A 17,560-nucleotide genomic window follows, 5' to 3' on the forward strand; every position below is an offset into this window, starting at 1 on the left:
TTAGAGCGAGATGGGGGCGTGGCCAAGGCGCGGAGGGGGCGTGGCCGGGCGGCGGCGAGGCCCCGCCCCCGCGGCGCCGGGGCTGAGCGGCGGTCCCGGAGCGGCTCCGGGTCCGGGTCCCGGTACCGGTGCCGGTGCCGGGCATGGTGTGAGCGCTGCCCCCCCCCCGCCATGAACGGCGCGGCCCCGCCGCCGCTGCTGGAGCCCAAGGAGCGGGTGCTGAAGCTGGGCGAGACCTTCGAGAAGCAGCCGCGCTGCGCCTTCCACACCGTCCGCTGTGAGCGCCCCGGGGCTCGGCTCGGCCCCCGCGGTACCGGGGGGGGGGTCCGGGGAGGGTCGTGGGGCTGGGGGGGGGGCGCTGGGTGACAGCGGGGCTCGGGGCGTGGGGCCCGAAACCAGCCCAAAGCGTCGCCCACCCGCTGCGGGAGCTGCCCAGCGCCGTGCCCATCCCCAGGGAGGGGTCTGGGCTGCACAGCCCCGGCTCCCCCAGCCCGACCCCATAGCGGAGGGGCTGCAGCACGGCCCTGTCCTCCTGGTGCTCAATGCAGGGCTCCAGGGGGGGCTCAAGGGAGCAGAGCAGAGGGGGGGGCAGCTCCTTTCAGGAGCTACTTACTGCTTTGCTGGAAGGGAGGGAGGGTTTGTCTCCGGCAGTAGAGCAGGGCTGGTTCAGCTTTCTGCCCATTAACGCCTAACAGCACTCCCCTCATTTTATCGGGAAGGCAGTAGACAACGTTTACGCTGAATTGGGAGAGAAACCAGCTTGCCCCGGAGTTCTGCTGACTTGGGGAGTGATCTGTGCAGGGGAATGGCAGATGACACGCTAGCAAAAAAAGGTTTTAGCTTAATAGCCTCCAAGCGCTCTGTTGCTCAGAAGGTGTCTGCGTTTATAACACTGCCGTAAAGCCTGCAAAAAACAAGTTGGTTTTTCTATGTAGATGACTTCAAGCCTGCGTCTATCGATACATCCTGTGAAGGAGACCTGGAGGTTGGCAAGGGGGAACAGGTGACGATAACGTTGCCAAATATCGAGGTGAGTGGGGTGGCTGAGGCATGGCAGGCATAAGGGGAGGGCTGGCTTTGTAATAAATACACGCCGAGTACAGAAGGAGATGGAGCTTTAATGCTGTTTCACAGCTGACAGTGTAACACTTAAGGGTATAAAAATAATTGCTCTAAAAGAGTGAAGTTGCAGAGGACCTACAGGTTGGGCAGCCGTGCTGTAGCTTTAAGTGTACTCGCTGCATTGGAAAAGTGCTGTAGGATGACCCTGAAGTGTTGCATACACAGCAGAGCTTCGTGTGGATGTTGGCACTGCAAGTTTCCCCTTGGTATTTACTGCTGTAGTGCAGTTCTAAAGCAGGAAAGACTGGAAAGGGAAAATTTACTACCTGCCATGCTTTACTGCTCTGCTGATGTGATTACTGAAACCCCTCTTGGTGAAAGGAGCCCTGCAGTGAGCGTGCTCTCCTTTGGAAATAAGTGTGAAACTGATTAAACGCTCAGCTAAGCCAGGTGAAATCCCTCTCCAGTCAGTCACCAGCTGCTTTCGGCTGGGATGAGTTTAATTTGAATTCACTGATAACGTTTTTAAAAGCTAGCAGTGATTACTTATAATGAACTTGTCATCGCTAATGGATTGCTTTCTGTTTATGATAACAAAAAAAGACTGCAGCAGTAACACTTGCTGGGCTCTTCTGACTTAACAGGGCTCAACTCCACCAGTGACTGTGTTCAAGGGCTCAAAGAAGCCTTACCTAAAAGAATGTATCTTAATTATCAATCATGACACTGGAGAATGTCGCCTAGAGAAACTCAGCAGCAACATCACTGTGAAAAAAACGAGGTGGGTGATTTACAGGAGAAGCAGCTTTCCTTTAATCATTACGAAAATCGGTTTGTTCCTGGGTCTACATTGTGTGATGCTGCAGCCCATGACTGTTCTTATCAAAACAGCATTTTTAGAAGGTCCCCAGCCTTGTTCAGCAGGGTAAAAGGCCTCTGCTCAACACACTGACTTTGCAGCTTTTGAGTGCTGACGAGCCGAAGAAATAGGATTTTTTTCTTTGACTAAAAGATGTCTTGTGATTAAGAGGTGGTAACAATTACCTGATGAACATGAGGAGAAAAAAAATCTCTTTGGAAAAGTAGTTTCCCTACTTCCAGTAGTCGGTAGTTAATTGACTGTTTTCAGTAATGGTAGTGGCTTGTTTTTTTCCCCATACGTGTTTGTTATTTTTTCTCTGCTGCTGAATCCACAGAACTTGCTTTCAGCAAATTACTATGAAGTGTTCCTGGGTAGCTGGGTATTATAACAAATCAACTAACAAAGAGTTTACAAGTTATTGGCACTGTATTTAAAAATAAAATAAAATAAAATCTAATTACATGCCAGTAAAATAATATACCTAGAAATCTACTGATGCTATTTAGAAAAGCATGAGACAAATAATTCCGTAACTTAAGGTACAGTATTCCTGCCTTTTTCATTGCATCTTGCCATCTAGAGTAACTTCATTTTATTTTTGCACACAGAGCTGAAGGAAGCAGCAAGGTCCAGTCTCGTATCGAGCAGCAACAGCAGCAAATGCGACACGCAACCAAGACTCCAAACAACGTTAAAAATTCTCCGCCAAAAGAAAAGATGTTTCTGTCTTCTCCTATGGATGACATTGAACGAGGTAAGCTCCACTGCCACGTTTAGAGATTTTAGAAACTTTGCTCTTAATTAGCAATTAGTTTTTAAGAGCTAAGCTTTGTTTTTTAAAGGTTTATTTAGAAGCTGACTATATAAGCACTTAACCAGTGTATGGTACTGCTTTGGCTCAAATGATAACTGAGGAGTATTTGAGACTTACTAACGTTAAAAATCAGGTGGACTGTTCAGATAGTGGGTCTCAGTGCTGTCTTATAGATTTTCTTCTGCTGCTTCTTTAACCGAGCATGTAGTTGGTTGTATTGCAGCCCAGAAACCCAAAACCAACCCGGTCGCTTCCCGTTCTGACATCGCTCCTCGTTCTGTGCTCTGCGCTCAGCAAACATACAGGCTGCGGTGCTTTACATCTCCAACTGTAAATTACCGGATGGGACTTGTGAAAGATGATGTTCAAGTGGAAAAGACAGCTAAAAGCCTGCATAAATCAACCCTTGAACTGTGCTGTGTATGGCATTCTTGAGACACTGGTTTGGTGAGACACTCGTGTTTTGTTTAGGAGCAGGCCTTGTTACTTTGGAGGACAAGGGAAATGGCAGGTGGTAATTACTTGCTAGAGAAATACGACCAGGTGGCAGTTTCATTGATCAGAATTGATGTCTATCTCCCGAGATGCTTTGAATTCCTTTAAGCAGGTTTCTCAGATGTGTCATTATAAAGATTTTTTTTTCATTTGGGGCTTAAACTCTGGCCAGAAATTTTTATACTACAGAAGAGTACCAGGATGCATCCTGAGTTGCAAAGACAAAGAACCTGAGTGCCTGGGATAAAATGATGCTTTTTCTTGGTGTTTGGTTGTTTTGGGGGGAGTGGGAGTGTTGAATGTTGCAAGGCACCAAAGTGGCTGCCAAAACACATCAAACTCTTCTGTACTGCCAGTCTGATTTTGACTGTTACTAAAGAGTGCAGAGTAACTGAAAAACAGGGCTGATAGGGACCTTTTAAGGTCATCTAGACCATCCTTCTATCTGAAAGTCAGATTTCTAACATTTTTTTTTAATGTGTTCTTTGAGCTCTCTGGTGACAGATCATGTGTTCCCTCTGGCATCTGCTCCAAGGTTTTGTTCTCCTTACAGTTCAGGTTATTCCTAATAAATAAAATCTGACAGTAAGGACATTGCTACTTTAATATTAATCATGCAGGTATAGGCCAGATTGCTCTGCTGCTTTTAAGCAGTGCTTCAGGTACTCAATAGCTGCTATGTCTTTCTGATTCTTTATGCAAAGCGATGCCAGCTGGTTCAGTCCTTCCTTAGAAGCTAAGTTTTCTAGATCCCTGAATCATTGTCACTCTCCTGTCTTCCAACTAGTCCAAAAACTTCAAGTGTAGCGCCTAGAATGAATTTCATCTAAGGTTTTAGCAGTGCTGCGTCGAGTAAGATGAATGTTTGACAGGCAGTATGTATTTTCATACAAAAAGACCAAATAGGATCGCATCCCAGTTTAATGCTTGCCGTTTCTGCACCAGCACAATACAGCAGGACTGTGCTCAGCGACCCACTGTAACTCGCAGGCTCTTCAGAAGTGTTGCCTGCTTAATCATGCTTCATCCTGTGGTTGTGTAACTGACTATTCCTGTTTAAGTACACTGCTTTGAACTTGTTACTATCTTCATTTTCTGGGGCGGGGGGAAGGTCATTCTGCATTTGTCCTCCGGTGTACGTATAGCCCTTCTTTCCCTTACTGAAAATATGTAAGTTTTCTGTGAGAACTAAGTTCTTTCAAAATTCCAGGCAAAGATCCCATTCCTCAGTTTTTGGTATTAATTGCTAGTCTTTTGCTTAAAGCTTTTCCCTTTATTACTGGTCACAGGTGAGAGCAGGGAGGAAGAGGCATTAAGTGCATAGGATTTGGGTTACATTTTGATTAGCTTATGGCCCCAGCTGGGTGATAGATCAGTCCTCTAGAACTAATTTTGAAGTGACTTCTTGATCTTTGTGCTAGCTGCATCCTAATTTTCACCTTAGCTTTTCTAGCTTGATTTATCTGCCTATGTTCTCTTCTACATCCCTTACTAGCTGCAGGATGCTTCCAACTTCTTACCTCTTTTTTCCTTGTGTTTGAGTCATTTGGCCAATATGGTGCCTTATTGTACTTTCTGTTCTTCCTTGGCATCAGGTTAGTTTTTCCTTGTACTTATAGCCACGCTATTCCAGTTTTCCTGAACGTCTTTTTTCCTTTAGACTGGCCTTTGATAACGCAGAATTAGGAGGCTTCATGGAAGTTTGCGTTGAAGTTTATTCTTTTGTTCTCCCTTCTTCACTTGATTAAGTTCTGAACAATCTTTCTTCTCGATCACTTTCATCTTCAACCTGTTCTTCTGTATTGGGGAGATTTGAAGCGAGATGAGGTCCCCTCCTATTTGCTTTTCATGTCTGCTATATCAAAGCTGTTCCTGAAATATTCTGAGTGCTTGTAGGGCTGTCTTAGCAACTGGCTGGGTAGCTACAGTTTTATATGATGATGAACTTCTGCACTCTGGGTAACTCTTCAAGTTGCTGTATAAAATCTCAATCCAGCAGGGTTCAGATTTCTTCCTTCAGCAGCACCCGTGTTTTGTGTAATTATTGTGTACAGTTTCTGCAAAACTTAACTGTGTGTGTGGCACTTCAGCTATTATATATCATTAATGCATACTGTGCAACACAACCTATCCAGTCATGCCATCCTAAATATTAGAGTCAGGTGAGTTTTTTGCCAAGAATGCAATTTGAGTCAGACTGATGTGTTAACTTCCAGTATTTCTTGTCTTTCTCTTGTTCTAGCTTTATTTTTTTCACAAGTCTATAAAGAGAGTAAGGATTTGGTGAAATTTTCCTAATAGCAAACTGTAAATGGCTCCCTTGGATATCCTGTGTGCTTTGCATTTTCAGCAAAATGTCGTAACGTCCACGCGCGTTGGTTGCTCTGCTGAACTGCTGGGAGGCATTTTGGGTGCAGCTCCAGACGTCTTGCTGCTAACTTATCTGTGTGATTGTAACTGCAGTGCTTACTCAGTGAAAGGCATCTTCGGGGTGCTGAGGAAAATACAGAAGACTTGCCAGCTGCAGAAATTAAAGGCTAATGTGGAGTTAGCATTTGGGTGCACAGTTACTCTTGTTCTAATGCTTGGCTTGAAAGGGAGAAAATGCCCAAGCTCTGGGGGAAGACAACCACATGACAGGCTAGATGTTTGCTTGTACCCTTTTCTTTGTTCTGGAGTTTTCTGCAGGGTTTTTGTTCTTGAGTTGCTGTAATGTGTTGACTGACATACCTGATTTTTGTTGTTGATTTTTGTTACTTTTTTTTAATCTTTCTTATACTTCAACTGTGATGCCTCTAACTGAGAAACAAATTGTATCGTTCACAGAGCTAAAAGCAGAAGCCAGTATCATGGACCAGCTGAGCAGCTCTGACAGTTCGTCTGACTCTAAAAGTTCTTCATCCTCTTCGTCCAGTAGTGAAAACAGTTCCAGTGATTCTGAAGACGAGGAAGCGAAGCCCTCTCTTCCTCTGTCCATGCCGTATTTGCAGCCACAGCCTACTGTGTCTGCCATACCACAACAGGCTGTCCCTGACAAAGATGCCAGTCATAACAGATCCCAAGAGAGCAGTGGTCATATGATGAATACACTACGTAAGTACAAAGGCTGTTCTTTTCTTAGTACACAATTCCAGACATCGAGATGCTGAAAGGAAACCATATTGTTTTTAAGTATGTCTCTGTTATAATTAAAACTGTGGGAAGTGATGCTAGGGTTTGATTGTTCAGCAGAGGTCTGAATTAGGCACTGGACTAGAAGGCTCTTGGTCCCAGGAGATACTAAATTAAAGCTGAGGTAGTTGAAAATATTTCCTAAGCCTTCCTGGCTTCTTCCCAGCTATATACATTGGGACTGCAGAACAGTAATTTTGTAATGAAAATACTTGAGCTAACAGGGCACTCCCAGAACATATGCTTATAATTTCTTGGTTAAAACTACGGGAAAGATACTACACTGGCAGAACTTGGAATTACAGAAGAGATAGTATATTCTTAGCTACTTTAGTTACTATTATTCATGGCACTGTTCCACCAGACAGCATAGCAGAACGAACTCTCCTCTGTGTATAAGTGAGGAGATGGTTTGCTTTCAGGTGATGCTATCTTACTCCACCAATTCAACAAACTAAAAATGTGATACGAAGAGGAGCTGCTATGTTGTTCAAGTGGTCGCTGCGCAGCTTGGGACTGGATGCTCGGTGTAGTCCAAAGAGAGGAGAGTCTGGACAGAGAAAGGGGAGTGAGAACAGTAGGTGGGGTCTTAAGTTTGCCACCTAAATCGGAGTGTTCAGATGTAGAAGCTGTGAGTATTCAGCTATGGTGATGCTTTGAAAGTGAGTACATCTTTAATTAGGTGCCTAGCTGCGGGGTCACAACATGAAGAGATTCCCATAAAGCCTGGTGTGCTGTCTAAGAACTTTAGGGTTTATCATTTATATGTAAACTGATTATACTGACATTCTAGACTCTGGCAAGTCTGCTTTCGCTTCAGCGCTTAATGATAGCATGAACAGGTTTGGTGTTTTTTGTAGCTAGTATTTAAATACTCAAATATCTGTGCTGGTTATTTGTGTACTGCATTAACAGATAAGATCAGATGGAAAGGTCTTGTGACTTCATGGGTAAAGAACTAAACACTGTCTTCATTTTACTGTCACTGTGAAGAACAATGTCTTCATGCTCATAATTTGCATAACTTCAGCATGCCATTTATTTCAACCCTTACTACAAATGAGATTTCCCGTTCTTCATGCTTTAAATAAAGCTGTTATGAAAACGAGATTAAGCTCTATCCCCAGTGACAAAATCCCAGCTGACAAAACTTCAACTGAGAAACAAACTCACAAGTACAGGTGGCCAACTCCTCTAGTTTCAACAGTCATAGTGAGAAAATGCTGCATAAAACATGACAACATCAAAGCTATTACGGGGGGAGATGATGACTTGATGGTGCTTGTGGTGGAACCTTTGTAGCATCGAGCCTTGGGCTTGTCTGTCTTGCACAGATATTTAGCTTAATTCAATTTACTTCTGCATGGTTACAGATCTATTTACTGCTTAAAAAATCTGTTCCTAACTTGAGTACTTCTAACATTTAAAACCTACTTCAACTAGACAAAGACCAAAAAAAAAAACACTTCCAAGGAGAATGTTTCTCCAGCTCACTTGTTGAGGAAATTTGGCAGGAGAGGGAAAATAACAGTGAAACCTGGGGAATATAAATGAATAGCTCATGGTTCCAGCTTGAATGGCAGGAGTTCTCTGTTGGGGTCCTGTGCAGTCATCTCTTCCATCTCAAATGTTTTACAAAAAATAAAATATTGAAGCAACAAATGTCAGCACAAGCAGTTTGCTTGTCTAATCCTGTTGGAGGTTGGTCCGCTTCTGTGCGTGACTGTTTTTGTGCACCTCTGCAGAATCAGGGCTGTGCTGGGTAATTAGTGAAGTTCTCCTTTGGCTTGCTGCGTGCAGGCAGAAGGCTGCGGGAAGGGTTAGGGAGAAGAGTTTCGTCTTACACGTAGAAATCATACAGCTGAGCTTTTGTGGAACTTGGAAGACACAGGAGGTGGTGTCCTAGGGCATGGTAACCAAATACTTCTGTCAGATGTACAGCATCTGGATTCCTGAGGAGGTAGGACTCAAAGCTGCCCCTCACCTTCAGCAGCAAGGTCCTCCCCCAAAATCTTGATTCTTCCCTCCTTCTGTCAGAAGCTGATCATTTAAGCTCACGACTTGCCTTAGAACAGTTTGTAAATGGTAGCACTGATGAATCTCTTCTTTGTAGATATTTGATCATATGTTGCTTTGTTGACTTAGTTGAAGTAAAAGCTAAATAAGGCTTTATTTCCCAAGAAAAATCAACACAGACTCTTCTGGGGCAGCGTTTTATGTACACAGCACTCAATACAACTTCACTTCTTTTGATAGTTGGTGCTGGTACAGCAGCTGGTCATGAAACTTGCTTTGTATTTGTGTGGTGTTGGTGTAACGAGATCTGTGAAACACCGATCACTCTTACGCAAGTTACTGGGGACAGGGAAACTCATGAGTTCAATTAAATATTTTATAGCCACTGATCTAAAAGTTTAGGAAACATAATTTGCAGTATAATCTATTTCATCAGATTAGGGCAGAGGGGTTGGAATTGGATAATCTATGAAGTCCCTTCCAACCCAAACCATTGTGTGGTAAACTGATATTGCTAATAAGCAGTTGGCACTGTGGAAGACTGAATTCACTTTTTTCCCCCACTTCATTGCTGCCTGCAAAGTACAATTGAGCATAGATTCTTCTTCAGAGCCCTAGTTAAATGAAATTTCTATTCTTGCACCAAACCCACCTGAAAACTCCCAACTATCATCTCTGTTGTTTTGCCACCTCTCTGAAGGTGTTTTATAGGGAGAGGGAAACTTTCTGGCCCATTTTCATAACCCTGAAATATATCCCAGTGCATTACTTCTAACTCTGGAACTCGAAGTACTGGCTTTTCCCATCTGCTGGTTTTCACAAGCGCTGGTATTTTTGGCCAGTGTTACACAGTTTGTGTAATTTTTATTAACTATGTTGAAATAACTTTAGAAGGCTGCAGAGTCACTCTTTGGAAGGTTATCTTCTTGTTCTTACTCCAGCCATCTCCCAGAGCAGGTAGTGAATAATAGGGTTGGGAGTTCCAAGAACTCTTTGCTTGTTTTCCTTTGAGTGATAAATGCGTGAGTTTAATTTGCTAATGCCATTATCTGCCTTCAAATATTATTTCTCAGGATAACGTGTTGTCCTGAATCGTTCTTGACCGTATCATATTTCTTTCAAAAATTTTTAAATATAAAATAATACGGCTGTAAATGTTTTGTTTTTTAGGATTGAGGAAAAAAAAAGACTACTGTAGTACTTCATGGATTGCTGGAAAGAGCCATCTTCACTCTTCTTGTCTTATATAAACAGTGTTTTCTGCTTTGTTGCAGAGCTTCGTGTACCACTTTCAAAGCTTTAGTGATGACATAGTGGAAAACAAAGGAAGGCTAAATGCAGCCATGTTAAAGACTTCAGTGTTCTGGCAGAAATGATATGCTTGATAACAAAAGATATGATCTGAATGTCTCGCTGATTTTACCCTGTTGAGGTTGTTCTTTTATCCATCTGCAAAAGTGATCTGTGAAGGGTGCTGTAGCTGAGGAAAGAGCATGTAAAAATACAGTGCCTACTCAGCTTTAGTCATTTTATTTGTTTTTAGGCCACTTCTGTTCAATGAAAGAGACGCATTCTTTTTTTTTTTTGTGGCTGTTTGGCAAGGGAGGGGTGAAGAAAAGCATACTAGCTGGAAGAAATTCTTAAAATATGTGGGAAACTGCTGATACGATGTAGATTCTCTATAGCATGCTGCTGTATTTTTTGTTGTTAATTATCTATGATCCTGAAAAGATTCCTTCACTCCCACCCCACTAAGCTTATGGGTAGCCATTGCAAGCACAATGTAGTCTTTCTTCTTGCTTTCCCATTTTGAAATATATATATAGCCTCCAAATTAAAGTGCTGGGTAAAATTGCTTTTGATGTTTTGTTTGTTCGCTTGTTCCAAAACCTGTTTGAAATAGTAGGTCACTGATACATCTTTAAAAGGTACATCAAAGAACTGCTGCTCTTGATTGAGACATCACTTTGTTTTCCAGCACAGCTGAGTGCGTTCAGAAGTTTAAAAAAAAAAAACAAAAAAACACACCTACTTTTTTTTTTTTGTAAGGCTGCATTCACCAGCAGTGTTCCCATTTATGAAACATGAAGATGTGGGTAACAAGGATAGCTAGGTGTCATCTGTTATTATCCAGCGGTATTAAATGCTTTTGTGGCAAATATGCTAATGTCTTTCCTGCTAAGGTTCTAAAATTGTAGAAATGTGGTCTCTCTAAGGCTCTGTCACTGAGGAGTTAGGATCGACACCTATTTATTCTCTCTCAGCCTGCCTGGTATTAGTTTTTGTAAGCCTTTAATTGGTAAAGGGGAAAAATCTCGAAAGAAGAAAAGTGTTTCCTTGAAAATGACTAATATAATGACTCTTTATTTTTTTTTTTTTTTTTTTAGGAAATGACTTGCAGCTGAGTGAATCTGGAAGTGATAGTGATGACTGAACAAAGTTTTGGCCTTAAACATATCACCTTTTTTGCTAAATATGTCTTAGCATCTGTTTTGCACTAAGATTAGATTACCAGAGACTGGAATGAATGTCCTCGATTTTGATAATAAAGACATCCTAATTTTCTACTGACACATCGTGTCTATAACACAGCAGCATTGATACGTTGTCAGTGCTATGGTTATGTGTTTACCTTTCAAATTACTGTATTTACAGTAAAATTGTGTATGATCTGATTTTGATTATTTTGCCTCAGCCACCTGTTTTACTTGAAACTGATTTGTAACAGCTAGTTACTTTATATAAATAGTTTATGAAATGGAGGAATTTCTGATATTTATGGAGGCAAGTTTCCTTCCTATCATTTAAATGTTGAATGCTGATCTTACAGCTTTAACTTGGAGGGTGTAAAAGGGAGAGCAACTAAATGAGGTCTGCTGTGTCAGCTACACTTTTTGTTCAGTTCACAGTTCATACCTTTAAGGAAACTGCTGAATAATGTGGTCCACTAGTGCAGTTACAGTTTACAATTGTTCAACACATTGCTGAATCCTTAATTTCATTGTATTATAGGACTTTATATTTCTGAGCCTCAAGATTCCTGAGGGAACTTGTCTATTCTCTGCCTTTTTTTAATGTAACTTGAATAGGCCGGTCTTTTTACAACCTTTTTGTATCTAAATTTAGATAACTGTGGAGACAGCAATGATTTTTCTTCATGTAATTCTATAACGGAAATCAGAAATTTTCTTTGTAGAAGTATAAAAGTAATTTAATAAAGCAATATTTATCATTTTGTCTGATTTGTTTTTTTACTGGTTAAGGGTCAGGCAAAAAAAGTAATAGTAAAATTGGTAGCTAATAAGCACTCCCCACCCAGCGTGCAAGACTTGGGTGTTTATTGCTTTTCCATACATTGGGACAAGTCCAGGTAAGAGCTTCTTGAAAGTTTTGTGATACCAATGTGTAAATGAATGTTTATAGAGGATTATATCCAAATGCAGTTGGTAAGTGATACTGTGCTACAGAAGAGAAGGTGTTTGCTTAATCTTTTTTTTTTTTTTTTTTTTTTGCCTGCATTTGAATTTGTGAACCACAGGTAAGGGTAAAAATTTAATACTGAAGTTCACTACTGAGCAGTTTCCTAACTAACAATGGGAAATATCTGTGGGATGAATTCTGATGAGATAAATCTGCTCAGTCTTGCTTAGAAGTCTCACTTTCTAGATTGCAGTGACTGAATCACACATCTGTGTCTAAATAATGAGGATTTCATTCTACATGTAAGCCTGAATGTGAGGACATGACATGCATATTCAGTGTATACAATAGATGGTACTAGACTGGCTTATTCTGCCAACTGCTGGTAGTACCAGCCCATACTTACTCTAGAAAGATTGAAGCCAAATGTCTGCCCCTTACCACAGGGCAGGAATGAAATATTGGAAATGCTGCTTCCTGATCCTTCCCCACCTAGCACTTTCTACCCTCAAACTATGGCACTTGGCCATGGCCTACACCCAGTAACAGCTTTATGGTGTCCCAGCTTCCTAAAGTTGGGATCATAAGAAGCAAAACTGCTTGTACTAAAAGTAAAAAGCTCAAGTTAATGACCATGGATAAGCAGGTCTTTGAGAATAAAAGGGCTAAGGGGTGACTTCAAGACAGGAGGCTATGTAGATAAAGATTCCTCAAACTTTTTCAAGACTGAGTTCTCTGATGCATTATAACTGCTGCTGGGGGAACTCTACCAGACTGCTTGGTTCTTGGCACCTGCTGTTAATAAAATCTGCTCTGTGGCATGAGGACCTCTGAGATGTGTTACAAGTGATCTTAGGAGCAGCCCTGAGTACTAAATAGAAAGAGACTCATGGTAAATCAGTGTCCTAAAGTGAAATGTCTTCTTTTCAGCTTCCCCTTGTCCCTGATGGCTTGCATGAAAACTTTCTCTTAGGCCAATGCTAAAATCTAATGCCAGCCAGAATGCCACTGATTTTTCTGAGCATTTATGCGTTTGGGGTGCATGAGAAGAAGCAGGTGTGTGGAAGCACTGACCAGGCTAGGATCTAAATCACAGAGCAAGTGTCTGTATTCATGTATTATAATCACCTCTCCCTCAGAAGAGAGGAGGAAAAAAAAAACCTACAACGATAAAAAACAAACAAAAAACAACCCTGGCAAGTGCAACCTACCTGTATTTGATGCATAATTGAACTCACATGTATACAGGTGCTTAAATATAGCTCTGGGGGTAAAGCAGCTTTCCAAGTTCTCGAGACTCAGGGCTGTAAATAAGCCTATGCTATCTTTAGGATTTGGTCTTCAAGCTAGAAGCTTTCTAGGATGGGAAGAGCTTCAGTTAAGCTTTTGTACAGCACTGCAAAGTGATTAGATGCCAGTCAGTCACTACCCAGTCTAAATAAGTATGTGACTTAAATGGGTGTATTTTGTTAAACACACGGTTGTGATAATAATTCAGGAAAGGTTCCCTATAAATATTAGGGCTGGAGATAAGATTCTGGAACAGAGTTCCTATAGAGATAAGGGGAAAAAAGATAACAGACCTTAAATGTGTGAAGAAAAAAGTACTGTATGCTGGATCAAGCCCAAATGCGTGTTATCTGACTCCCTTTGTTCACGTGTCAGGCAGTCAGGTAACCTAAAGAGGTTGTCTGGTTCTGTCACTATGGAGGGGATTGGCTTGGGTCTCCTTCCTCACCTGCTGTGGGTATTTACTCCCCTATGGCTTGGTCTGTGAGCTGTCCTGTGTAGCTGGGCTGACTTCTAGAAGCGTGAATAAGGGAGGTATTCTAGCTACAGGAAAACAGATTTTTTTTTTTCCTGATTTGAAAATCCTATTCCTCTCCTTTAAACTCATTTTTATTTCTGTCATGTCAGTTTAACTAGTAATGAATGAGGAGAGATTTAGATTAGTTGTTAGGAGGAAATTCCTCACTCAGAGGGTGGTGAGGCACTGGAACAGGTTGCACAGAGCAGCTGTGGCTGCCCCATCCCTGGAGGTGCCAAAGGCCAGGCTGGATGGGGCTTTGGGCAACCTGGGCTGGTGGGAGGTGTCCCTGCCCATGGCAGGGGGTTGGAACTGGGTGGTCTTTAAGGTCCCTTCCAACAGAAACCATTCTGTTTCTACAGTTCTGTGACCTGTATAAGGTTGCTGGATGGAGAGTAGCGTGAGAGGGTACTGCCCCCAGGTTATGGACACATCTGTATATCATTTACATTCACCAATAAAAAAAATCTTCCAAACACTACTGGAAACTTCAGAATTGTTCAGTCTTGTGACTACTGCAGCATTAAGGACTACTGCCAGCACAGCTCACCTGAGCCTTTCTCTCTGCACAGCACCTGATGCATGCACAATTCTGCCAGGAACTACCTCTTCATGGTTGCAGCATTCAACCCTGGTTAAATCCTGAAATGGTGACAGGGCGTGCTTGCCAGCTGTAACTATCTTGCCCGACAGCTTCCAGTTTTTGTAAGGTCTTTGCCCTACTCTTGTTTTCCATGAACCCTGCCTTGGGGCGGAGGGACAAGCTAAGGTGATCTCTTTAGGGCAGCTTTGGCACTGCTGTATTCCACGACTAGCACTGGGATTGCCATTTACTTGTGGTTTTATGTCTATCTGTAATTCACTCTTGAGATCCTTGCCCATAATGCTGTGATGTGCCTTCAGGAAGTTCTAATTTATGAACATCTGTCTCAGTATAATGTCCATGGAGCTGTTTGGTAAGCAATAACCTTACTTCCTGCATAATCTCTGAAAATCATCGTGATATCTAAGCATGGAGTACTGCAGTTGCTCCATCAAAATCATGAGATCAATATCAGGTAGAGCAGAGCTCACTGTGGAGTTTATTGTCAAGGTGCCTGATATGATCAGCTTTATTACATGAACCTTTTTTTTTTTTGGTAAATGGGAGGTAATTTTTCAGATTAAAGGACTTCAGTTAGTCACTTCCATGCTGACAGACAGTGAATCATCTTGAGAACACAGCAGCAGTATTTTGAAGAAGAATTATTCGTTAGATCGTTCTTGACTGATTTCTGAGGAACCAAACATGAACAGATCAACTCAGATAACAGTTTGCTCTGGTTCTCAAGATCTTGGGCTCAGAAATTGTTGTATAATTTCTGGCCAACACTTTCGATTTCCGTCAGAATTTTTACACGAAGGTTTCTGAGAATGGCTAAAGAAGAGATTATTGGATCCTTCTTAAACATCAGAGACGAGGATGCCTAGGCTGGGCAGACGTGAAAGCCCAGAGGAGGAAAGAGATGACTTGGCTTACAATGGTTCCTAGGCTGAATCCTTGTCTACATGTGAAATCCTACTCTCACCACTTTTTGAGATTCATTCAGCTAGCCATGGGAAGGACTGGGGACTGTCTAGCAGGATATGAGGTTCAGACCAGCTTTTTGAAGAGCCTTAATAAGAAGAATGAAGAAGAGAGACATTTTGAATAAGAGTATTTGCAATTTGTTAAAATATATATTCCTGCTATCTTGGGGGGAGGTAGAGGAAATGAAATAACAAGGCTGAAATTTACTGAAATTAGGAGGAAAAGTGTGAAATGATGAATTACTTCATAGTCGAGACCTAAAACTAGATAGGGGCAGTCATCCACACCCAAGAGAAATCTGAACTGTGGAGAGAAGGATTGGAAGACCTCCATCTTTCAACTATGATTCTGCTCAGTTAAATAAATTCATGGTGACAACACCAACTGTTTGTTAACTGCCCAGCAGTTCTGTCCCACATGATCATGGGGCCCCCTGCATAAGAATAATTCATGATGGCTAGGGGATTTGCAGGCAGGAGCTCTCTGCTTACCAGCTAACTACACGCAGGAACGGGCTGAATTGGTGGAAAGCTCTAAAAGGATGTTGCTGTGGCCTTTACTTTCCAGCTTGCAGGTTCTGGCGTTGGAGAAAAGCTCCTGAATGGAGGACTCAGAGCTCAGTTTGTGTCAGCAGGAAGATTTATTCAGCTCCTAAGTAGAGATACCAGTTTCATACAGGGGTTTCATAAGAAACCATGCTACGTTTGCTGTAGTGAAGGGTCTGGCCTGCTGGGAACAGCAAAGGCTTGGGCTCTAGTTGTTTCTGTGGTTTTCTGAATCCATAGAAGAAATGAGTGTGTTCTCAGATTTTTCCTTCTCTGAAAAGCAAATCCCTCTGCTGTGGTGAGGAAGGAATGGAGGTTAGAGGCAAAGATGAAGGAGCCTTTCATTCAACAGAGAAGGCTTTGTTGATGTACAACACATACCCGGTGAGCTAGCTGCTGAGACCTCTCCTGACTCGCTTTAAACAGGGGCGCTTGTTACAGAACCTGTTCTCCATCTCTCATCTCCCGTGTGCTGTCCTTTCTGTGCAGCTTGGTTTGTCTCCTGAAAATTCATATCCGGCTTGTTCTCATAAGCGTGCTTACGCATGACAGAGGATTACTTGCTCCCTCTCAGAGATGAGGCCTTCTTCATGCTGTTATTTAAAGAAAAGTGGAGTGTCTTAAAAAGGTAATTAAAGAAGACCCAGCAACAACCCAAACTGTTCTTTAATCTCTTCAGTTTCACTTCCACATGCCGTGTATCTTGTTCTACCAGTTTCAATGCCCTTGCAAAACAGTTGCACAATGATTTCCTCGTAACAACCAGCAGAATTCAGCTTGAGCTCACCTAATTGGCTGTACCTTTTCTAAGATCCTCGATGTATTGAGTTTCCAGTAAACTCTGCAACCCCCTTTTTTTCCTGCACCTTTTCATTGCCACTACTTTTGGAATAAATACACATGGATGTCCTCATGTACAGTTTTCATAGAGAAATACGAGATGATTCAGCCTGAAATGCCAAATTGTCTCTTAACCAATTTCCTTTTTACACCTGATGTGATGTACATTGACAATTAATGAAAAAGATCTATGCTTTTACCAGGGTTTTGATCCAAATATTTAATGGGAGTGTTAAAAAATCCCTCACAGTTCATAAAAGCTCAGGACATTTAAAGGCCAATGTCCGATTGAGATTTCCCTATCAAATTAACAGGTTTTGTGCCAGTTTCAGATTCTGCTGGAATAATGAGAGTAGAGGCAGATGGTTCAAGCCCTGGAGTGCAGCCTGCGACATGGGCACAGCCAGGCTGCTTATCACATTACTTCACAGTAACGCCGACACCTCTGCGCAGGGATACACCTAGCCCCGTGGCAAAAAGCTGCTCCAAGGAGTTTCTCATCCCAACAATGGATGGGCACACCAGCAGGAGCACAACATAATGGGCTACTCAGGGCATTAGGGTCAGAAGAAAGTTTGGAGTCAGCTGTCCTAATTCAGCATCTCTTCTGAAGAGGTTTGTGGGCTCTCCCATCACAGTGTGGAACAACTTCCACTCCTGTTCTGCATGATAACTTTTTTTTTTTTTCTTTTTTTCTTTTTGCCCTGTGCAAAAGTTACCATTGGAAACATGTAGTTAACATTTCGTAATTTTTAAAATATATATAACTAATGTTCATAAAAATAATGTTAGGCAAATGTGACCTGCATGTAGGTGGGGAAAACTCCCTGCAGATTAGCAGCCATGCTTGTGTGGCTCCCATACTTGAGCCACTTTCCCCCTACCAAACACAGCCAGACTTTGCCTAGCTGCCTTCCCCCGGATACGGTATTTGTCAAGGATACTGGTGATCAGTGGC

General features: G+C 42.2%; 1 protein-coding gene and 1 long non-coding RNA gene across 2 annotated transcripts; one reads left to right on the forward strand and one right to left on the reverse strand.

The window, feature by feature from the left end:
• The first annotated feature begins 37 nt into the window (after positions 1 to 37).
• Positions 38 to 11,657, forward strand: EAF2 (ELL associated factor 2). Its single transcript, XM_068687487.1, has 6 exons — positions 38 to 277; positions 936 to 1,030; positions 1,707 to 1,843; positions 2,533 to 2,678; positions 6,060 to 6,326; positions 10,808 to 11,657. Exons 1-6 carry the CDS (start codon positions 172 to 174, stop codon positions 10,852 to 10,854), a joined length of 798 nt encoding a protein of 265 aa, XP_068543588.1. The 5' UTR covers positions 38 to 171; the 3' UTR covers positions 10,855 to 11,657.
• Positions 11,658 to 15,834: 4,177 nt separating this feature from the next.
• On the reverse strand, positions 15,835 to 16,723 carry LOC137858790 (uncharacterized). The gene is made up of 2 exons (XR_011097999.1): positions 16,144 to 16,723; positions 15,835 to 16,055 (listed from the first exon to the last, which is right to left on the reverse strand). It is a non-coding gene; the product is annotated as an uncharacterized lncRNA (long non-coding RNA).
• Between the last annotated feature and the right edge of the window lie 837 nt (positions 16,724 to 17,560).

Source organism: Anas acuta, chromosome 6, assembly GCF_963932015.1.
Source record: "Anas acuta chromosome 6, bAnaAcu1.1, whole genome shotgun sequence".
NCBI lineage: Eukaryota > Metazoa > Chordata > Aves > Anseriformes > Anatidae > Anas > Anas acuta.

What these genes read in the sequence shown, in the direction of transcription:
- EAF2 (XM_068687487.1), top strand. Translation starts at nt 172, where the DNA reads ATGAACGGCGCGGCCCCGCCGCCGCTGCTGGAGCCCAAGGAGCGGGTG. An exon ending in ATCACTGTGAAAAAAACGAG is followed by an intron (nt 1,844 to 2,532) that starts GTGGGTGATTTA and finishes TTTTGCACACAG; the next exon opens with AGCTGAAGGAAGCAGCAAGG. An exon ending in TCATATGATGAATACACTAC is followed by an intron (nt 6,327 to 10,807) that starts GTAAGTACAAAG and finishes TTTTTTTTTTAG; the next exon opens with GAAATGACTTGCAGCTGAGT.